Raw genomic sequence first — 24,477 nt, forward strand, 5'->3', positions numbered from 1 at the left:
GTTCGTGCTGAGAGGAAGGGGCTGCTTATCCCATTACCTCTGGGTGTTTGATCTCATTAAAATTATCCTGTCTTGAACTGTCCCCTCCCCCCCCCCCCGTTGGATGGATACTCATCTCTTCCCAACATGGAGCAAAAAGTAATTCAGATGGGGGAAAGAAACAAGTGCCACCATCCTCCCACCCCTCCACATGCATGTACTTCCCACAGCTGCTTCGGGTATTTTTTTTAATAAAAAAAAAACCTTGGGAAAAAACATTTACTTGGCTGGGCATCATGTGTAGCTTGATGCTTGAGAAGCATATCCCCCAGTGAAGCGGTGATGGTACACTCTGTTCCCGCTATTGCATTCCCTGGGAGTGAAATCTGTCTCAATGTTGTGTCAGAACCAGACCACAGAGGCCAAAGAGATTTATCTATTAGTCTGATGTAGGAAAGTGGTTCTGAAAGGGGAACCATGAATTGTCATCCTCAGGCACATCAGTAGAACTTTATGTGGGGGGACAGTTATAAAATAATAATAATAATAATAATAATAATAATAATAATAATAATAATAATACCCTACCCATCTAGCTGGGTTGCCCCAGCCACTCTCGGTGGCTTCCAACACATATAAAAACATCAAACATTAAAAACTTTCTGATACAGATAGCTTCAGATGTGTCCAGATGTGTTCTGAAAGTTTTGTAGTTCTTCACCTCCTTGACGTCTGATGGGATGGCAACACTTTTCCTCTATAGGAGTGGTGTTTCTAAATGGACCCTAAATATGTTTCTTTGTTTTTCTGTCCCATCTTTCCTCAAACAAAGAGAGAGCAGCTCCCATGGAATTTCCTAGTAGACCCCCATCTGTATACCACTAGCCAGATTCAGACTTGCGGTGTTGAACTTCCAGCAATGGAATACCACATGGTATTCTTTGGGTCCATAAATGTTGATGTTGAAAGAAAGGTCCGCAGGCAGGAATCTGTAATTATTTAGTATCCTGCTTTTGAGTCTTTCCTGCGTAATCCTTGTGGATTTTTTCACACTGCAGGGCAACATTTTCCATATGGCAAAAGCAAGCAAGAGTCCTGCAGCACTGCAAAGACCAGCATAAGCTTTCCTGGACCAGAGTCCATTTCATCAGATGCCACAATCGATTTGTCCATCTCTAAGATGCTGCAAGACTCTTGGTTGCTTTTGTTGCAATGGACTAACACAACTAACACAACTAGTCCCTCTAGAAATATTTTATATGCTGAGTTCTCTTTGTAAGAAACAAAGTTGCATCAGAAACAGCTCGTATGGACCTTTTCACTTTGTGACCCTCCTGTCCCTTAATATTGTCTATGAAGTAACTTTATGAGAAAAAAGAGGCCCAGCCATTTTGTGTATAAGCCCACAATGGATCAATAACAGAGAGGGGTTTTTTTTTGGTTTGGTTTTGCTTTTTTTTAAAAAAAGGAGAGCAAGAAATCCTGTTTCCTTTTTAGCATTTTTTAAAAAGATATTAATTTGTTTAACAGATGCTGCACATCATGAGAACTTGAAGTAAACCAAGTAAAAAGCACAACCTCTCTTGTATGAGATGTTTAAGAAAATTGGGTGTTTCGTAAATACATGCTTTTTAAAGGCGTCTTTTATGGCTCCCTTGGTCAGAGGATAGTTACCCGTAGAATTTTGAAACCCAAAGCTCATTACAACTTTATGGGACTCTTGTTTCCTAATTTTATGAGCACAGTTAATTCTCAGGCTTGTATGAGGTGTCAGGTCTGTCAGCTGGGAGAGGCAGAGGGAGGATTACCAAACAAGTCTGAGAGGCTCGTTCCCCCACAATGTTCCTCGCTTGCTCTCAGGACCCTTTCAGCAGAGTCCTCCTTCAGGACAGCTGCTGCCTGACATCATGGTGCAGGCTAGAATTCCCTGCAGATGTTTGCTGTGTAATTTGCTGAGAGTGGTTTTTGAAACCAGCCGGGTATTGAGACTTCGGTCTTAACCAATTATTGCTGTTAAAGGAAGAGCTGTTCAAAGTTGATCAGCTTCCATGAGTCGAGTGAGGGAAAGGCACATATGAATGAAAAATAGTGACATACATGAGGTGAGACCATTTGTCTGTATAGGGCTCTTCATATTTTCTACTCTGACTAGCAGAGTCTGAAGCAGAGTCATTCTGTGGAATCATTCTGAGCCTGGCAAGCTTTTGCCCTGATCCTGCTATGCTTGTGTACAATAGGTTGTGTGCCTGTAGCTCACAGATCATTGTTATGGCACTGATCTGTAAGTCACTTTGGGTTGACCAGGCCTAACCAATTTAATAAATAATAATAATAAAATAATTCAGGGAAGGAGCATGCAGAGTGATAGTAACCAAGCTTCCACTTTCAAACAGCTAATTGGATCTCTCCCCAATTTTCTGATTAGAGTTGGTTCAGGAAAGAAACCTTACATGTAACTGGTTGCATGCTTCTCCTTATCTGCCTACACACCCTATAGATGTTTCTGCATGACTGATATAGTGCAAATGCTTATTTAGTGCACCTGAGGAATTTTTTAAAAATCTAATAATGGTGAGATTTTTTTTTTCCATTTGGTGGTTGTGCTGATTTCTCCTTCTTTCTGAAGGGAATTAGGCCCTTTTTATTCTGCCTGCACTCAGTTCTCTGACTGTTAAGGCTGAACTGTTAAGAATGTGCTCTTGATATTTGCAAATCTTATAGTGCAGCAAATTTCTGCAATCCCTATTCAGTGATAAAGATGGTAAGATGTGTTGAAAACTCTCTAATGGATAGCACTCACTCAGCCAGTGCTTGTGGGGTGGCTCTGTGGGACATTTTCCTTATTTAGCCATTTAAGTTATCTGGGCAGTATTCCATGGTAATGCTTATATTTTTTTTGTGCTTTGGCTGGGTCTCTATAAAGCATTGTAAAGTGTTAATGGTGAAAACATGTGCATTAAACATCCCAGTTTAGGTGTTTTTTTTCCTGTTCTCCTACACGTCATGCCTTCTTTCCAATGTTTTAGCTCCTGCTGGAAGCAGTAAGGTAAAATAAGCTTCACTTTGACTGCTTAAATCCTCTTATTCCTAAAGAAACAGCTGCACAGTTGGTGAAACTCTCCTGACCTACTGTGGCAGCAAACCTCACTGTTAATGACAGAGACCACCTCCTGGTGATAATCATTACTAGTGCAGCACAGTTATTTGCTCTCTATTCCAGCAGAAGACTGTGGGGCAGGCACAGATGTAACATTAGCGCTCTCTTAACAGCTTCCCTGCTGCATTAGAGGGGTGAGATGTGTGCTTTGTATGTTGGTGTTAGTATTCTGTTCCACTAGCCCCCCACCCCAACGGTATTCATGTATTGGTGATGCTGTTCCTTGGTATCTCCATTGCTACCTGCAGGGTCACCTGCCTCAGCCTCACCTGCCTCAGATGTAATGGAGATATAGAGTTGGGTACCATCTCCATTACATCTGAGGCAGGTGAGGCTGTGCAAGCCCTGGGCCAAAGTCTGGGTGCCATGGTGGGCTGGCTGAGGGCGAGTAAATTGAGCTTGAATCCTGGAAAGATGGAGCCCCTGTGGTGGTGGTTTCTGTGTCTGGGAAGTAGGCCAATTGCTTGTTCTGGATGGGTTGCAAGTCTGTCGCTTGGTCTGTCGCTCCTTGATCCATCATTGACAACCAGGGGCCCAAGCAACCTCTATGACTAGGAGTGCCTTCTTTAAAAACCTCACTGGCTGATAGGGAAGTACTTATGGCTTCAGCAGCCTTGTGATCATGCAAGGCAACTTTCAGTTCACTACATCATGCGAGTATTAATTTGATACCTTGTTGTTTCCAGAGAGATGCAATCTCATTTTTTAGCTAAATCTGCAGCCTTCAAAATCCATTTCTTTTCCAGAGAAGTTGTCCTGATGTCAGTAGGAAATATTCTGGAATAATGAATTGAAGTTGGATAAATTTGTTCCTATAGGATTTTTTTTTAAAAAAAAAATGTATACCCCCATCAGTTGCAGTCAAGTGGCATGTGTTGTGCCAATATTATTTAGATGGTGGTATAACTTTTCTACAACTAAGCAGGCAGAAACTTTCACTCACACTCCCCAAGCATAAAAATCGGGGTTGTTATTAATGCATATGGAATTAGTTTTGGAAAGGAGACTGTTTCCCACACTTCTGAATAGCTGTTGAGTGAAAACTGCTGATTAACAGAACACAGCCTCGTTGCCACTTCAGCTTTGCCAATTGCCATGACTGTAATATTGTCTTCCCACCAACAGTAAAATAAAATTCCCATCAGCTACAGCCAGGGCAATGTTTGGTCCCATATGCTGTGCTCTTCAATAAGCAGAAATCCGCCTTCATAAAAACAATAAGGGAGTCCAAATCCAGGCCTGGACTTATTTAACATGCACATTATTCACTCAGGACAAAATAGTTGAATGATGATTTTCAATTCTACAAATCCTACTGCAAGTCATAAATTGTGGAGAAAAGTTTCTACTAGTGAGAAACACACTGGGCTGGACAGTGGCGGACTAAGCTGCATGGGCACCCGGAGTGGCGGCCATGCAGTGCACCCAGGGACGTGATCTGCCACACAGGGGGCGGGGCAACCCTCCGCTGCAGCGCCGTTTGTGCGGCAGGATCCTCTGCTCACGGCTGCAGGATGCAGAGGTGGCAGGATCCTCCGCTCGTGGCGGCGGGATCCTCTGCTCATGGGGGCTGTGGGATCCTCCGCTCGCGGCTGCAGTGGTGGCGGGTGGCAGGATCCTCCGCACGCTGCTGTGGCGGTGCGATAGCAGCGGCTTGTGCTGCTATGCTAAGGGGTGGCAGGCGAGCCTCTCGGGGGGGTGCCTTTTTGTCACCCCCCCTCAGAGATGGCACATGGTCAGCCCACCCTGCCGCCCCCTTCCTTCGCCAGTGGGGCTGGATGCAGAGGTGCTCAAATGCAACTCCACTTGTACAGAGGGATTTTCCTGACTCCCGACTTCCCTACATACCCTTTCAATACCCCAAAAGCTGCTCCTGAGAGTTGATGCACCTTCTGGGAGAAGCTGTTGTGGGATGGGGGATTCAGTAGAGCTATCTTGCCCAAGCAGAAATATCTTTGGATCTACTCATTTGTGGGTCCAAGTCATGGGTTATCCAAGAAATCTCAGAGCCTATATTGCCTTTCCTTTTTGTTACAGGAATGATTCACACAAAGCTGATATACTGGGGAAACAGAATGTGAAGGATAGGTCTATCAATAGATATACGGAATGTTAGCTAAACTGAGCCTTCGTTTTTCACCTCGGTTTACTAATGTGTACCAGGTGCTGGGGACAAGCCACAGGTGATAGTCATTGCCTTTATGCCTTGCTTGCAAACTTCAAGGGGCATATGGCTGCTTTCAGAATGACCAGGGAGTCCCAATCTGCTGTGAGATGTGTTCCTCTTGGCTTTGATCAGAATGTTGGACTGGAATATAAGATGTGTGGAACATGAGGATTAATAAATAAATAGATAGAGAAGGGTGATGGGAGAAGGAAGTGCAAATGAAGGAATGGATGGTATGTTTAGTTTAATGAAGGGGGTGGAGGTTTGGTTTGGGGCTCGTCCACAGCTGGCCTCATCTCAGCCCACCACTGATATGTGTTCCCTGACAGATTATTGCAGAGGCAATGTGGTCTTTGACCTAAAAAAGTTTGCCAACCCCCAGACTGGATGGACGTTGGTCTCATCCACCAAAACAGTTCCTCTTTTCTTAAGTGACTCTATATCCAGAGGTAAAATGGGGGTAATGTGAAGCAGTGTGTGGTTCAGATTCTTAACTGTTTTGAAAAATATATAATATTCCTCAGCAGTGGGTTTATTTCACGATACGTGATTTAATAACATTTTGTTATAATTGGAAATTGGAAGTGTAATAACTACAGGACCCACCCTTAAAGCCTAAGGGAGAATTTTCATGTGAGAGGACTGAAACAACGGTGAGGCAATAGGTTTTCAGCGTTGTTTCTTTTAAAAAACAGTCTTTATGTTTATTTCATGTATTATAATCTTTAAAACACATGCATAGTAAACAAAGATTATTATTTTTGGTTTGATTTTTTAAAATAAAAAAATATGTTTATTGAAAGGCTGACAACATCGGTCCTTTTTTCTTTTCTTTTGCAGAACAATAAAACAAATACATTTCCTAAATTGAGATAAAGCCTTGATGAATTGGGAAGTGGAGATGATAAGCTATGCCTCTTGTGGTCTCTTTAATTGTATTCATTCGAAGTTCTCATTGGCAGGAAATTACATCAACCACTAAGTCCTTTTTACAGAAGGACTATATCTGATAAAACAGGAGGAAGGGGAAAAAAATCTGGCAGGCACCTTTGAAAGTAACTTTACTCCTCTTTCAAATGCCTTTCAAATGCACTCTGACGGAAAGATAGGCATGTAATTTTATGAAAGAACATTTAGACAGCTGTGAGCCTGAATGCTCACGTGCTTGTCCTCAGAAAATCAGAGGACTTAGTCATGTCCTAAGAATATTCTTTGCAATGAGGAAGGAATATTGGTAAAGCCAATAGCCTTCCTTGGTAATTGCTTTAGAATTCATTGCCTTTATGAACATAATTACCACATAGAATCATAGAGTTGGAAGAGACCACAAGGGCCATCCAGTCCAACCCCTGCCAAGCAGGAAACACCACCAAAGCATTCCTGACAGATGGCTGTCAAGCCTCTGCTTAAAGACCTCCAAAGAAGGAGACTCCATCACACTCCTTGGCAGCAAATTCCACTGCCGAACAGCTCTTACTGCCAGGAAGTTCTTCCTAATGTTTAGGTGGAATCTTCTTTCTTGTACTTTGAATCCATTGCTCTGTGTCCGCTTCTCTGGAGCAGCAGAAAACAACCTTTCTCCCTCCTCTATATGGGATCCTTTTATATATTTGAACATGGCTATCATATCACCCCTTAACCTTCTCTTCTCTAGGCTAAACATACCCAGCCTCCTAAGCCGTTCCTCATAAGGCATCGTTTCCAGGCCTTTGACCATTTTGGTTCTTGTTCTTATTCAAATTTCTGGTAGGCAAGTTATTGAGAGACCTGACTTGTTCCAATGGGGTGCAGCCCATGAGGCATACTAGGCAAGGGGGACCAACCTGGAATGAAACGGTGCCCAGTAGAACGTGGTAACAATGAATAGCTGGTGTTTGTAAACAAAGTAGCAGGTTGCAAAGAAGTAAGTGATCACAGCGGTCAGGATCAACCGGACCTGGGACAGAGCCAAGAAAGTGGTGACATTGTTCCGATAAGAGGCTAAATTAATCTGAGCTGTTATATCCTGGCGCAGGCCTCATGACGGCCCAGGCCTTGACTCTTAACTGGGATTGGAAAGGAACTTATAGGGCTTATGCTCTGGCAAAGAGCATTACATTTATTTATTTGTTTTTTTATTTTCTTCTAACTCCGCACATGTAAAGCAAAGCAAAAGTTAACATTGTGCACATTGTGCTTCATAACGTTTATGGTATTTAAGTACAGCATTCATCATTAAGTACAGCATTCATCAGTTGCACTTTTTGCCCCTTGGTAAACTTCAGGTGCATCTTTTGGCAGTTCAGGTGGTTGTTTACAGGGATCTCAATGAGTTCTGAAACAGAAAGCAGTGTTGCCTACCTGAGTAGATTTTCATGAGTCTTCCCCTACCTGGGGATTCACATGACAGAATGCTCCTCCACAAACACTTTTCCTGCAGACAGAAAATGAGCATGCCAGCGAGAAGGCTAGGCTTCAGTTCTGCACTCTGACATCCTAATTTTCTGTCTACAGGAAATTGTGTGTGTGTGTGTGTGTGAGAGAGAGAGAGAGAGAGAGAGAGAGGGAGGGAGAGGGAGAGGGAGAGGGAGAGGGAGAGAGATAGAGCGCCCAGTGGCTGTTTGAAGCAGGCACAGGTTTCCCCTCACAGTGAGAACTACCGGTAAGCCATTTTCTGTATGGCTCCCAAGGATCAATTTCTGCTTCAGGGGCAATTAAGGAAAGTCATTTCCAAATTAGTAGGTTTATATGCCGAGGGAGGTGTGTCTGGTGGTCCCCCAAATATGGGTAGTGTCAGACTGCAATTCAGGATTTTAAAAAATTGCAGACAGAGGAATGTGTTGTCCCAATATAGAATACATGGACAGTGGAGATATTCTTCCTCTGCCTACCAATTTGCTTAGACCACTTTGCTTCCACCATGAGAATACTAATTTTAAAACATAATGTTCGAAAAAATTTGAGGAACGTGATGCAGAGCTTGGTTGGAAGGAATTCTTTCCAATTCCTTGTTGGTTGGGCTTATTTATTTAATTGTATAAATGACATGAAATATTAATTCTGCATTTATGTGTTCAAAGCATTCTGCTTTTTCCATCAGAAATTGTGTTTTCTGCTGCCTCCTTTTTAACCTCTCAGATGTTTACACTGAGTTATGTCTCAGTTGAATACTTATGACCCATATTTTCCATTTGTTTCTAATTTCCCTCCATCTGGATTTATCCTAACAAAGACAGGTATAAAAATCCACGATGCAATATAAGCTATTTACTTAATAATAACAAACCATGCAAATTCAATTGGGATTTCTTGAGGTTTTCCACTTGTATTTTAAGGAGCCCTAGGAGATTATTGTGTGTTGGTCTTTAAAAAAATAAAAATAAGGCATTTTATGAGTTTGGACAACTTCTTCTTCTTCTTCTTTGGTGATCCCTCGTAGCCGAGTAAGATTGTCTGCCATAAACATGGTTTTCAAAATGAGTCCGTAAGTGACTGTGGAGGCCAATTCTGGATCTACACATCCTTCCACAGTGGGGACATTGGTTTCTGGGCGGGAGTTGATCACAGAGTGGATTTGCCAAGCGTGCCTTCCTCTTAGCACGTTTCTCCCTTGCGTCCTGAGTTTGAGTGTCTTCAAAGCCCATGACACCTTTGGTGAAGGCTGTTCTCCAACTGGAGCACTCACAGGCCAGTGTTTCCCAGTTGTCAGTGTTTATACTACATTTTTAAAGATTTGCCTTGAGACAGTCTTTAAACGTCTTTTGTTGAACACCAGCATTACGCTTTCCATTTTTAAGTTCGGAATAGAGTAGTTGCTTTGGAAGACTATTATCAGGCATCCGCACAACATGACAACAATTTATATATAACAGGCATGTCCAACAGGTCAGTTGTGATCTACCGGTCGATCGGGGTGGTGTCTTAGGTCAATTGGCTTTGTGTTCCAACTTTGGCAATCCTGCCCCCCTAAAAAGCTCAACGGTTTTGCTCAATTCTTCCCTAAAGAAAGCTCAACAACTTTGGTCAATCCTTCCCTAAAAAAAAGCTCAACAACTCCTGGCTACGACAATGTGTAGATCACAGCCAGTCTCTTTATACTGTGAGTGGATTACAGCCTCTTGGGAGTTGGACGTGCCTGATATATAGCAATTGTGTAATGCTACTCAGAAGAGCTGGAATCAGAATTGTTGAATACAGTGGTACCTCGACTTACGAAGGCAATCCGTTCTACGGCGCTCTTTGTAAGTCGAAACCTTTGGATGTCAAAGCGTCCATTTTGCACATGTGCAGAACGCGTGCACGGCGAAAATACTTCCGGGTTTGCCGACTTTGTAAGTCGAAACCTTTGGAAGTCGAGGCATTCGGATGTCGAGGTACCGCTGTATATGTGGCAATTCCAGCATTGTGAGTTCTGAATAACTTTACACTGCAGAGGAGGACTTATGTGACCGAATGCATGTCATGGAAAAAGCTAGCCTTTCACCATGATGTGCTTATTTTCTATGTACAGGATTTTTTTGTATGAAGGATCACAAAATCAAGTGAGCCCAATCACCTGCAGTCTGCAGTGGTGCCACTCAGACACAGGTTTGGTTCTCTTAGTTTCTTATTTTCCCAATCTTTAATTCAGTTATCCACATTTGCAGCAATTCACTTAAAAAAGCATCTCATGAAATTTTATCTGGATTTCTCCTAATGAAATTTTATGTGCACTTTTGACCAAAGTACACATTTCTGCAAGCAGTTTTCCAAATATAAATACATTTTCGCTACTATCTTCCTTTTCAATGCACACTTTCCACTCATATATGCATTTTTGTATGCATTGTTTGGGTGGAGAACTGTATCACAGAATTCGGATGTATGGATTTTTAATAAAGGTTGTGTTTTGGTTCGCATATTGCTGTGGAAAGTGCAAATTTGATAGGTTTGACTTTAAATGCATATTGAATTTCTTGTACAACCTTACCCTTAATATCAACCTTGGTAGTACTACAGTGCGTATCTAGCAGCCCAGTTAGAAAAACTGCCACCTTATTATTCTGCCTTCTCCCGGTCAACAAAATTATGGGCAAGAATTTGGGTCAGAATGGGCAGTATCCTCCAAACCACAAGGTTGGAAGCCATCATTGCCAGTACTTATTGCCCTGTAGGTTTTCTTCTGTAGCGGCCATCCATTTGTTAGACTGAGAAGCAGAAGTGATGACATGTCACTAGGGTGACTCAAGCAGAAGAAAGAAATATTGGAACTCTTACAAAGGCATCTGTTCTCATGAGTTTGATTTCAGATTTGACAGAGAGATGAATTCTGACAAAGCCACGAGTGGGAATGATTACTTAGAAATGGAAGTTGGATACTGAATCTCAAAGGGTTACTTTCCCATAAATCTGTGCTCTCTTGCTGAAGTTTTTAGTGGTAAAGGGTGACAAGAAGTGAATATGCTTAGGACTTAGCAAACTTAATTCAGGAGTCAGACACATTTTATGATACATTCCCACATGGCTTTAGTTACTTTTCTTTTGTTCAGGCAAGAATGCATAGATGTTCTCATTTTCACCCATATTTGCATATGCCACTTTAGGTTTAAGAATATGTTAGTATGCATAGGAAACATTATTTATTTAGAAAAATGTGAAACATGTTTACAATGCTAAACAAGTCATGCCATGACAGACAATCAATTACAATACAAAGTAGAAAACAAGCAAATTGTATTCATTTAGAAAGGTAGAAAAGAAGGAGCCAGAAAGGGGCAAAATAATAAGAAAGAGGTAAAAAGAGGGAGAGGGGAAAATGTGTGTGTGTGTGTGTGTGTGTGTGTGTGTACATTCTCTGCATCATGTTTGGCTTGCAGTGGGATGTAATTGGAAATAATGTTTATATAGTAGGACCTTGGTTTTTTAGTGTCTTGGAAGCTGAACAATTCGGAACCCAAACGTCAAAAACCTGGAAGTGAATGATTCCATTTTTGAACATGCCTCAGAAGTTGAACGGCTGGAAAAATATTGTGTTTTGAATTGACTCTGAGTAATATGAAAAATCTACATGTGGTGACGGGAAAAAGTTGCAATTTGATGGCATAGTCGGCGAGTGACAAACATATATGTAAGAACTGCTCCTTAGAACAGCAAGACTGCAATCCCAAGCAAATGTAATATATGTAATTTTCACTGAACTAATAGGACCTCTTGTAGTTTGCAGCCCCTGTGGATATGTTTAGATAAGTAGATGGGTTGTGTATCTTTTACTTAGTTTGTGAATTAGGTCAGGATTGTCTGAAACAAAATGTGTAGAGATGAATTCATTTCTAAACTTGAGGACGAGTAAGATGCTGTGGAGAACTGACAGACACAAACTTTCACTGTACTTTGTTTGGAAGCAGCACACCCCTAGAGCAGTAATTTAAGTCTTAGCATCTCTCTGATGTTGAGCTCTTGCTGCGCACTTGTTTAAGCTTCCATCCTTTTCCTGTCACTGCAGGTGTTCCTTTGCCCTGTTAATACAGCTTTATGCATTAACAACATAAACAACACAGGCCAAATGCCCTCTGGTTAGAGACTGAGTATCATTTCCCCAATTTAAGCGAATAGGAATGATCCACAAAACGATTCGCCAATCAGCTTGTTAGACATCTCCCCAAAGCTACAGTATATGCATGGCATTTCCTTCAAAAAGGATCAGACAGGTTACAAAGTAACAACATCATTCTGAGGACACAGAATCATTGGTTTTACAACCTTATGTTATGATCTCTTGGGGCGGGGATAGAAATGCAAAGGATGCATGCACAAAAAATCATCCACAGTATGGGGAAAAATCATGGCTGGCACATGTATCAATGCCTTACACACAGTAAAATGTAGTAGCAAGTATTGTGCTTATGTGTGCACACACACTTACACATGCAGCATTAATGTGCATGCCCAAATGATGGGTAGAATTCAACATTGCACTATTATAAATGTTCCACCTGTGAGCATACCAGATTCCTAGACAGAGTAACCCACCTTTCCGTTTGTGCAGTTCTGGGGTTTTTGACTCCCACCACTGAACCAAATTTGTGCAATTTTCCTCCTCCATGTGTCCATACTTGAAAAAGGAGGTGGGGTAAAGTTGCATGGCATGGGCAGTTCCTAAGAACAGGCAAGTTATGCATGTGGACTCCATGTCAAATGTTCTGCTCTTTGTGTGTGGGTGTGGATGGAAATGGAGGAAAGCATGAACTGGGTGTTGCCTCAGACTTTGAACTGGCCATTCAGTTGTTATTGTTTCCCAAAACATATGGGTCTTTCTTAATTGCTCTGCCCTGCGATTTTGCGTGGCAGCCAGGTGTTAAATGGTACTCCCCCTGGGAACAAGTAATCACATTGCTGTGAAGTCCTTTTGGTGTAAGTCCGAGCATCACCTACCAGGTGTTGCCTCAAATTTCTTAGAAGGGCAGGTGGCTAAAGTATGTCTCTCAGCACCACTGTATTAAGAAGCCTACGGTATTAACAGTGACTCATGGCCGCTCCAGTTTCCTGTTGATGATTTCTTCACAGTCAACAAGACCCCAGAATGTATTTTAAAAAGGAAAGGCTAACCTTTAGAAAGACGTGGAGTTGATACATTCACTTGTGCTGCTGAAGCAGGGGAGAGCAAAGCATGAATCTTTTCTTTAAAAACACTCTCAAAGTTGGTAGAAAAAATCCTTATACTTTTGGATTTTGCAGTGCAGCGTGCTTCACATAGTAATGATACAGATGGAATGAGACATCTTTTCTTTGCACTCTCACCGCATTGTTGTTGCTGGGGTTCTACCCTTGTGGGACTGCCCCAGCCAATCAGTTCTCAGTGTGGTTGTGGCCACGGACGATTTAACAGCGGCACAGCAAGCCAGCACCCTGCTTTAATTCCATGGTGTGTGTGTGTGACAGCTGGATGTGCATCTGAGTTGACATTCTGTCTCTGGCATTTGGTCTGTGATAGCCCATTCACATGTGCAAAGATTCTTCCCTCGAAGCAGCCCATAGCATAGAGTTCTGCCATGCTTCAAAGATACGTTCTTTCTTCCATGATCTCCTGTATGTATTGCTGTGGCTGCTGCCAAAGCTGCCCTTGTAAAAAGAACAGGAAAGAGGAAGGAAAGATTTGCATGGGGCAGGGAGAGCACCCTACAAGTTGAGCATAAACAGAGAATGAGAGAAGAACCTTCTGGCATGAGAGCAGAAAGAGAGTCTTTAAACCTCTTTTGTTGACCACCAGCATTACGCTTTCCATTTTTAAGTTGCCCAGGTCTGTAAAGCTGCTTTCCAGCTGCTTGGAGGGGGTGGTGCAAGGCATCTGGGCATTGGCAATGCCAGCCAAGCCCTGGCTCTGTGCTCCACCTAAACAGAGGGAATTCTTTTCCCAGGCAGCTGGCAGAGCCCCTCTTTGCTGGGCATGGGGCTGCCCCATGCCCTGGCCTCCACAGGAGACACACAGCCCCTCTCTGCGTCTCTGTTCCTTTTTGGCCACCGTCAAACGAGGGCGATGGCCACTGGATTACTGATCCCACGCTGAAGAGCTGCCCAACCCAGCTTCAGGTCCCCCACTAAGTGCCCCCTCCAGAACCAACTGCTCTCAGCCGACTCTCAACTGCTCCCCCCCCCAACATTCAAACTCCCTTTCCAAGCCTCCGCCAATCTTCTCCCTCCACCAGAATTCCACTCTCCCTCTTCCCTTCTCCCTCCCTGCTTGACTTTCCCTTAGGAATTCTAATAGCATTACCTCAATTACCCTATAACACACAATATTTCTCATAGATTTGTGGGGGGACCCCACTAAACCCTAGAAATTAATAGATGGTAGGAATTTGGGATTATTTGCCATTGAACTGAAAATGGAACTGATTCTTTCTTTTTCCTCATTTCTTGCTTTCTTCAGTTTCTGTTTCAGCATGTTTCTGTTTCAGCTAAGTTTTCCTTCTCCATGTAGCTGCTTAATGCTCTGCCCTTTCTTCTCCTTATGACCTCCTCTTCCCATTGTGTAGGCAATAAATGGCACAAGACTGTCGCCGCCACCACCACAGATAGCACTTGCACCACCATGTTGGGGGTCAGGCAGTTGGAGATCATTACATCCATACTGCACCAGTTGCACTGGTTGCAGGTGTATTTCTGGCCCCAGTGATAATGATAAATCACCTGCACACCATCAAACCTGCCCAGGTGCCTGCCAACTAACACAATTAGGCTGGTGGGCACACAGAACAGGGCCTCTGTAGAAGTGGCCTGGCAGTGATAGAATGCCATTCTGCTTGAAGTTAGGTAAGCTCCATGCCTCAGCATCCCTCAAGGGCCGGCGTCAGTGAAATAGTGGACCTTCTCTGGATACTGAGGCTGGATCTGGTTATTCTCCCCAGGTTAAAGCTGACAGACAGTGGCTTACTTAAGACTACTTACTGAGTTCATAGCTAGGGTGAGATTTGAACTCAGAATGATAAACTGGGCTTGGGCCAAGGCTCGGTTCTGACTCCTTCCTTTTCGAAGAGTGTTTTGGCCTTCCTTTTTGAAGAATACAACCAAATGTTTCTCGCAGAACTGAATTTTTTACAACTTGAATTTTCTGGAACTAGGTATATTTACAACCCCTGACATTTAATTCTGAGTTGGTTCTCCGCAGAGTCCCCCTCTGCACTTGAAAAACAGTATTTTTAAAAATGGGAGGGAGCACAAAGAAGTTAGCCTTCGTGGCATGCGTTCAGTTATTAATCACTGTGACAGCCACATTTTCTTTCAGACTGAACGCTACTCTCAAATACCAAGGCATATTAGCTTGTGCGAAAGAAGACCAGATATTGAATAAAGGACTCTCTTTTTCTTATTTCTTAAAATATTGGATTGATGGGACCCAGGCAATCAATACTATTCTTTTTCCCATTAAAGGCTCTTGCAAGTATTTTGCTCCAGAGCCTCAAAGAGCACATTTCAGCATGAAGAAATCTGTCAGTTTTTAGTAATGGTACATTAACAAGTTAAATAAAAATTATGGATGAAATGTTTAAGCCTGATTATGGAGTGCCATTGGTTTTAATGAGTTTTGATAGGAGGTTCAGAGACTCAAAACCACACAGGCCTCATCTTTTCCTTAGTTTAAGACAATGCAATCTCTGTCCTGCACCTGCTACTGCTCCCATAGCAATTCTGAATGTTGTCTATTCCAAGTGTTGTGAGCTCCTATTGGATAGTGCTTGTGACATCAAAGTCCCATGAAGATATTTCCCTTGTCACGCTGCAACGGCCTGTTTGTAGATAGAACTATGCCCTCTCTCCTCCTCTGCATCTCCCTTAAATCTGTTCTGATTCCTCAACCCTCCAGAGAATATTTGGGGAGTGCACAGAGTACACATGGGGGAGGGGAGATGTCACAAGCAGGTGTCGGGAGCAGGTCAGCAATAACTCATACAGAATCAGTGAAGTTAACTCTTTAATCAAAGAAACAGGACAGCTCAAAAAGCCAGGCCTAGTGAGTACAGCAATGCTTCCCGGTAGAACTTGCCCCTATGAGGCAGTTGTGGGGTCTGAAAGTACCCACCTTTTCCTTAAGTCTCCTCCTCCCCCAGGTTCTTTCCAAGCAATCTGAAACTTTGATGCCTTGCCTGTCTTTTCTCTGCCCTCTTCATACCTCTTCTAGTTCTGGAAGACCGGGGGGGGGGAGGGGAGCTGGTTGCAGCAGGAGGGGGAGACCCCCCTGGCTTCTTCAGCAGCCAAACTCATCTCTGCTTCTTGCCCCTCCCTCCTCTCCAGTCACTGATTCTGAACTGCTGTCTGTCACAAATTCTTCCTGCTCATTAAGCCCTGCTACCTCTTCAGCTTCCAACACCTCTTCTTCCCAGTCTGCTCCCTCTTCTCCCTCTGACCACTCATAGTCATCCTGCCACCAATCCCTTGGCTCTGAGCCTTCTTCTCTTGGGGGTTCCCCAGCTGGTACCTCCCACCACTGCTCTGCATCCAGCCAGTCCATGACAGGAGAGCAATTCCATTGCTCAAGCATAAATCCTTGTGCTGACAGGATGCACTAGTTGGATACCATCTTAAGAGTCTAAGCTTCTGGCTGGAGAGAAGTAAATAAGTGTGAAGATGAACAACACTTTTACCCCCAAATCAATTTAATTCACCTTTAGTTCACTCTGCAGTTATGGGAATGATTTTTGGGTGCTGTTCAGCATTTTTTGAACCAGTTCAGTGAACTTCATTCAACTGGACTAGTTCATTCCAAGCTTCACTCCACTGCTTCTTAGTGATGTAATTTTAACCACTGCTGCTATCTGGAAAGAGATTGTTTTCATATGTTGTTATTATGAGATTCATAGTTGATTTTTGACCTGGTTTATGATGGTTTTATGTTATAAACTGCTTTGAAAAGCTGCTGTTTTGGCTCTGAAAGATGTTATAAAAATATTTGAATAAATAATATTACACACATTAAAAATGACATCCATACACAAACCAGCTCTAAATGTAGGAACAAGCAAGTATATAAAAATGTATCCTCAGTGTGTGTTTTAATGGGACATTGATGAGTTGAAATTTGCAAAATAAGACTCTATACTAAAAGAGGTCCCCATTACCCCCATTCATTTCTTGAATCTTGCAAGTGTTTTTCCTACCTTTGGAACATGGCAGCATTCTGCATCTCTGGCCTTACAGGGAGGTAAATATTCCATTCATCACTACTTTTGCAGGATCAAAATAAAAAAAATTCCTACCATTAATTACTAGAAAGAAACAAGTTCCCTTCACAAATAATGGATATTGATGCCTGCATTGGCTTAAAGTATTGTTTGTTCTAATGGTCCCAGTTGGAAACTTTTCAGCAGGACTGGCAAAGATTTCTGCTTATCCTCCTGAACGGCTCCCTACTCAAGACGCATTATGGAAAAATGCCATAGACTCTTTCTGCCTGAGAATTTGATTTCACTTAAAACAAATAATCTTCCTCTGCAAACAGACTTCTCACCACACAACTTAGCCTTGAATCAGGTCACAGTTTGGCTCACAAAATCTCTCATAATCTTAGGTGATGAGAGTGCAATTTTGACATATGGATGGAGACACTGCCTGATTCAGGAATAGGATCCTGGGAAGAGGTTATAGTGATAAGAAGTTCAAGAGTTTTTAGATTCCTGCTGCACTTGCACTTTAGAATAAACATACAGTCATACCTCAGTTTAAGTACGCTTTGGTTTGAGTACTTTCAGTTTAAGTACTCCACGGACCCGTCTGGAACGGATTAATCCACTTTCCATTACTTTCAATGGGAAAGTTCACTTCAGTTTATGAACGCTTCAGGTTAAGTATGGACTTCCAGAACCAATTACACTCATACTTCGGGTTGAGTACTCCGCGGACCCATCTGGAACGGATTAATCCATTTTCCATTACTTCCAATGGGAAAGTTCGCTTCAGGTTAAGTATGCTTCAGGTTAAGTACAGACTTCTGGAACCAATTGTGTACTTAAACTAAGATACCACTGTATGTCTGGACAAGGAGAGAGCCATAGGGACATTGGAGGAATCTGTGAAAATGGACTATCAAGCAAATTTCCTTCCTCCACCTATTCAACACCTATTGGACTCTAGCCAGGAAAGCTGCTCTTCTTAGTTCTCTACAGCTAACTTTTTAAATGTATGTATGTAGATACATAATTTGTTTTGCAATGTGCGTTATTTGCATAGTCATGGGGGTATACAGCTTCTTCTTTATTTGTTGCTAAAGTGTTGTTTGTTGCCAAAGGCAACCTATGTGCTTCCTAGGTAAAGGTAAAGGGACCCCTGACGATTAGGTCCAGTCGTGACTGACTCTGGGGTTGCGGCGCTCATCTCACGTTATTGGCCAAGGGAGCTGGCGTACAGCTTCCAGGTCATGTGGCCAGCATGACAAAGCCGCTTCTGGCGAACCAGAGCAGCACACGGAAATGCCGTTTACCTTCCTGCCGGAGTGGTACCTATTTATCTACTTGCACTTTGATATGCTTTCAAACTGCTAGGTTGGCAGGAGCAGAGACCAAGCAACGGGAGCTCACCCTGTCGCAGGGATTTGAACCGCTGACCTTCTGATCGGCAAGGCCTAGGCTCTGTGGTTTAACCCACAGCGCAACCCGCGTTTAACCCACAGCGCCACATGCTTCCTAACCATCTCTTAAAATGCCCATCCTGGTGTTGTTTGTCCCTCCCCAAATTTTTTAAATACCATCTCTTTCAGAGTTTGGAGCTCCCTCCCCAGGTCTCATGAGGAAGCGTTTTAAAGGTCTAGGGAAGAGTCAGTAGCCAGGGCACACGGGTGCAGTGCAGGCATTATATGAATTGTGAATATTCCTGGCTTAGACAGCCTTAAGAACATAAGAGGAGCCCTGCTGGATCAGACTAAAGTTCCATAGGCCACCACACTTGTTTCCTAAACCAGGGAATCAGATGCCTACAGAACGCCGCAAGCAGGACATGAGTGCAATAGCCTCCCACTGTTGCTCCCCAGCAGCTGGTATGCCATCTTGGAACAAGCATCCAGCCATCATGACTTGTAGCCTGACTAATATGCAGTAGCCATGTTCAGCAGAAGAAGTGTGCAGGGAGCAGCGCCTGGCTGAGTTTATGTTCAGTAACGGCTATTGCCAAAGACATGCTTTCCTTTTTATCAGGCCCACACCCAGTTGGTTTTTCTTCGTTCCACATTCCCCCTTTCATTCCTCTGTCAGCTCTGCTTCCCTGATTCTCCACTTTACCCATCCCAACTCTGGGCTGAAAGCTAAAGTGGGTCAGCATTAGTGCTGCGCTGAAACTTGCCCTCCCAATTCCTTGTAAGTTTTATTCTGTATTGTACAGAGTTTTGAGATTTTTTCCCTTGGGACAGATCAGTCGGTAGAGCACGAGACTCTTAATCTCAGGGTAGTGGGCAAAAGATTCCTGCATTGCAGGGGGTTGGACTGGATGACTCTTGTGGTCCCTTCCAACTCTACAATTCCTTAAGTCTATGATTCTTCTCTCTCACTTTCAGGGTGCTTTAGAATTTATTCATAATTCTGGTGGGTGAAAGTTTCAACTTAACTTATGATTGTGAGGTGGCTGAGGCTGGTCTGTGTGGTTTTCATGTCATTAATGTCTCTCCAGTACACTGCACCCCCCCCAACTCCCCACACCTTATTGTTTTGAAAAGGCCCCATAGGAAGAGTTAGATCATGATGCCTTCCCATGCCAGCCAGCACAGTAATTATTTATAGAATGAAATGCAGGCGGAATCACAAAACATCTTGACCTACCTCAAAGGGAAGGCAAAATCCTGCACTCTGTCTTGAGGATTTCATTGAGATTTTCTCTTCCCTCTGATAATTTATGAATGCTGTTTCTTCTCTCAGTAATTGATGGGGAATGGTTGGGGGAAAATGTGGGAGCATCAGAGAGCCATGTCTGAGGCACAGAAAACTGACAGTCTGATCTAGAAGACTTCCCTGCCTTTGTTCTCCAAGTTACATTCCTCTCTGCCAGCTTCTGTCTGTGGCAAAATGTATTTGTTCAAGCTGCCCTTTGCCACCACTTTAGCGAGTTAGTTTGCCTCTTTGAGTACAAGGTGAAAAATAAACCATATTAGCTTACTGAAAATAATCACTGCTTCCCTGATTTTTTGTTTGTATTTTCATTATGTTTCTCTGATTTTCAGGCGGGGAAGATTATCCTAATGTACCGTCAGCAACCGCTGAGCATTTTAAAGAGATTTCTCATCTGGGCTGTTTTGCTGGTGAGTCGTTGAAGCCTGATGTTTTAAAGATAATAGCATTAGCAGTGCTGCCAGGCCCTCGTTATTTTTAATTACAGTAGTTGCTCACAAACTGCAGATAATCTAACAAGAAGGGAAATGGTCCAGGGCCCCAAAGTATTGCGGCATGCCACCTTGTTATCTCCAACTGCTCTTCAAAACATCCACTTCTGCTATAAGGTATCTAAACTGGAAGTAATCTGGTATAACCCTTGTTCACCTCTTCCCTCTTTCTTGGTGGGGTCAGGGGTGGTCCATCCTGTTTTGCCACCCAAGGCAAATTGGGTAGGTGCCTCATGCCTCACGCCAAAGCCTTGCTTACCGGATTCACACAATTCCAACTTCTGGCAAGATCTTGCAAGACGTCTGTTAGATCTCTCCAGAAACCAGAAGCCCCAGGCGCTTCTCCTTGCTTCTCTGGCAGGGGCAGTGGTGTGCGAGCAGACAGGGCACCCTGCCCATCATAGGACAGGGGGGGGCAGCAGTGACCTCTCACACAAGGCCTGCAAGATTTTGTGAGACTTCCACAAGATCTCATGAAATTTTGCCAGGAGCTGCTGCCACCACTTCTCACTTTGGCAGCAGCAGGGGTGAGAGAAGATGGATTCTCCATAACTCCAAACTGCTTTCTGCAGAAGACATGCTGCTCACTCTAGGGATGAATATGAACTATGCATTCACCTCGCTTTCTGTTTCCCTGTTAACTATATCTTTTCAATTGCTATTTTCTCTTTTTGTGTGCAATTTTCCTTTTGTTTTTGCTAATCCCCTATTCCAACAAGTCTAAAATCATCTTCTGATTTTTTTTATTTTATTAAATCCCCTCAAAATTTAAAGTTCAGTTCCCATTTCTCCCCACATCATTGGAGATCAAATAGTTACCATTAGCCTATTTATCATCATTCTACCAGCTGGCTTTAATGGAATCAATATTAATTACTGAATATCAAGTGTAGTCCAAAAACAAGACACAGGGCTGTTGATGTCCCTGTAGCTTCCAGAGAGTGAAGAGGGCTTATTGACATGATGGTAGCCGCTTCTAGGACCACCCCTGTTCACCTCCTTAGAAAATGATTTCATGATTTTGTGAATTCAGGATTTCATGATTTCAAGAAAAGATGCCTTGATTCAGCAAAGAGCTAAAAATTCAGCAGAGGAACCCTGGAAACAAGTGGGTGGGTTGCCTGGATTCCCACCACCCTCCGTAGCTGTGCACATGGAACCCTGTCAGAAAACTGGTTTGTGTTTCCTTTGGGGAATGAGGCACAGTGGAGACTGTGGTGTCTTTATGATATAGGGTTTATTTACATATCCAGGCAACCCCCAATGTGTGTGGGTGTTGTATTCTGGGTCAACGCATGCGATGGCACAGTGCACCTAAGACCACTATGCCCCATTTTGTCCCTTTTCCTGCCACAGCCAGGTTGCCATGATGCGTGCATGCACGGTCATGTCAGTTGGACGCATGTAAATCGGTCACTGCCTATATATATAGCCTGAGCCTATGATGGAGGGGTTCACAGCATTAATGCCCCTGAAGGGTCTTGCTTCTCCCATAGTCACAGCCTTGGATTCAAACAGACCTCCAATATTGTCCTCTGACCCTCTTTCCAGCTTACTGCTTTTTTCCTCTGGGTCACATCACACACACTTTCAACTCTGAACTCACTATCCATGAGTGGAGGGAGGGGGACCTACCCATTTGCTGTCTGGCACAGAGCTCCCTCTCCTTTGCTTTCACAGTGCCCCATCACCTTTCTTTTCTCTTAATGGCCCATCGCCCAGGTGATCACCTGAACATAGGAAGCTAGCCTGGTTTGATTAGCTTTTAACACTTGCTGGGTTCAGAAATTAGGTGTCTGGCAGACAGTTTAACCTACCAAGACTTGATTAAATTCTAACACTTACTGGATCCAGGAATTTAAAGGGGTCTGGCACTCCCAAACTCATAAGAATATTGTCCTTTTCCATATAACAGTTTCCCTCCTTTTATAAGTTAATGTATTAAGTCACTTTATTGGGGAAAGAAAAACTCTGTTGTCTGAATTCAAAGGCCAGACTGAGGTATTAACCCAGGAAGGGTAGAGAACACACAGTACTCCTCCTGTTCCTTCCCTTTCTATTTTTGTTTTCGCCTGGCTTGGGGCCCATTGCGACATTTTATTTTTTAAAAAATTATATCAGTTCTCACCATATTTCATTAAAGCACTTAGCTAGAATGCTGAAAATCTCTCCTTCATGTCCTTTCCCTTCCATTCACCTTCTAACTTATGCACATAATTTTTGAGGCCTGCTTCAGGTCCAAAGGCAATGGTTTGCCAAGACACAGACAGGTTTCTATGTGCTCCTCTCAGGAGCTGTAGGCATGCCAAATGTTTAACATCATTGACCGTGAAACACAGCAAAGTCTCTGAGACAGCCAATACCTCTTGCAACAAGCTACTGATCCACTTTCGATACTATGTTTTTAACAATGAAGGATGTTTTAGGAACTGTGTGTGTGTGTGTGTGTGTGTGTGTGTGTGTGTGTGTGTTTGCTTTCACTTAGATTTTTACTTAATCTAAATGGTCACAGTAAAGTCATCTGATGATATCCGTCCAAGTGTTAGGGGTTAAAATTATTGATAATTCAAGAACTGCCAAGGGGCTACATCTCCCAAACAACCAGCAACTTCCCCAGTCTGTAGCTATGAGTAATAGCAGATATATCAACTGGAACACAAGCAGACACAAGTGTAGATTAAGACATTTCATTATTTAGCAAGAAAAACTGACAAAACACTCAGAACAATATATATTGCACGTCTGTGGGTAGGACTCTTCAGCCAGAAGAGAAGACAACTTCCTGAGCTGAAGGCATGTCTTTTACAGTTTCAAAACTGATTTAGACCCAGCTTCTATGATGCCGGGCTTTAAGACTTCATGACTGGATAATTCCTATTTATGGAGTTATGTAAACACTCCTTTCATGAATGGCTCCCGGAGTCTGATGCTCTGAAACTAGCTACCATCTCCTGTTTTCATGCCTTTCTGTGCCTGTTAACCCCCCTACCTCCATCTGGTAACTCAAAATAAAATGTTCCATGTCCTGTCCAAAAACCACAGCTTTGAAACCTCCCTTTCGTGCACCAAATTTCCTGCTAGGCTTTGCATTTACTGGACAATTTCTCAATTCTTCCTGAACATCTGTGATAGTAAAATAATACCATAGATGTCAGCTCTTAATAATTTGGGTAATTTTCCGTTGTCAGCTTATTTCAGCTAAAACTCATTTGGAGGTCTTCTCCCTTGCATTTTAAAGCTGCAAACATTTATTTATTTATAGAAATATTTATATACCACTTTTCATTATTAAAAAATATGATTTGTTTGTAACAATTATAATTAACACTAGCTGGCCCTGCCATGCATTGCTGTGGGTTATTTGTGTGATTTCCCCTACCCTGTGCCGATCCATGACGTATCCCTTTGATTCCCCCACTCTTCCCCTCACCCCCAGCTTATCCCTGTGATTCCCCCCTCATCCCCCTCCCTCATCCCTGTGAATCCCCCAGCTCTGTCCCGATCCATGACCTATTATGCCCCCTCTTCCCCCCACCCCGGCTTATCCCTGTGATTCCCCCCTCTCCTCCCCTTACCCCCCCACTTACCCCTGTGATTTCCCTCCTCTCCTCCGTCCAACCCCCCCCCCCCCGGGTTATCCCTGTGACCCGTTCATTTTGCACACAATCATTCCCCCAACCCTGACTTCCCTACCCACATGTGTTATGTGAAATGACATTTATTCTACCCAAAGGCATGGCCCTGTAAAAGTCCCATATTCAGTTGATTCTATGCTGCGGCCTATTTGCCCCTCTCCATCTCCCACCCAGGCAGGCCCCTAAATCCACTCAGCCTAGTCTGCAAAGCCGAGGCGAGATACTGTGGAGAGGGCAGGTTTCATCCCCACCCTGTTCTGACCCATTACCTATCCCTGCCCCCTATTCGGCCCCCCCACCCCCCGGCAGGCCCCCTACCTCCACTTGGCAATGTTAGGCCTTGTTGCTGCAAAAGGCCTGTTTTCAGTTGGTTGCTGTGGAATTTTGTGATGTCATCTGGTGGCGCGGCATTCGAGGCAGCAGTAGGCAATCTGCCTTTCTATTGGATGCTGCTGGAGTCTTCAGAGCTTCTGCTAGTGACGTCTAATGTGGGTGCCACTTTTTCTGTTTAATCATTATTTTTAGGTATGAAAGGTTTGCTTTTTTGGGGGGGGATATGCCAGATCCCTCACTGATGGGCATGGAACGTTGTGGCCAAATCTGTTACATTACAGTTCAGCGGTTACGGAGAAAGGCTGTGACCTCTGCGCACACAATGCCTATATATATATATATATATATATATATATATATATATATATATATATATGATTATACAATAAAACCC

At 43.3% G+C, this 24,477-nt stretch overlaps 1 protein-coding gene across 3 annotated transcripts in view; it reads left to right on the forward strand.

Moving 5' to 3' along the window:
- LOC118096362 (heparan-alpha-glucosaminide N-acetyltransferase-like) overlaps positions 1 to 24,477 on the forward strand; it is a 171,909-nt gene that overhangs the window by 130,411 nt on the left and 17,021 nt on the right. For all 3 annotated transcript variants that reach the window (XM_035138109.3, XM_035138106.3, XM_035138110.3), the window contains one exon: positions 19,957 to 20,034. In XM_035138109.3, the coding sequence (XP_034994000.2) occupies positions 19,957 to 20,034 (78 nt within the window). The remainder of the gene's footprint in view (positions 1 to 19,956; positions 20,035 to 24,477) is intronic.

Source organism: Zootoca vivipara, chromosome 5, assembly GCF_965207765.1.
Source record: "Zootoca vivipara chromosome 5, rZooViv2.hap1.1, whole genome shotgun sequence".
Lineage (NCBI taxonomy): Eukaryota > Metazoa > Chordata > Lepidosauria > Squamata > Lacertidae > Zootoca > Zootoca vivipara.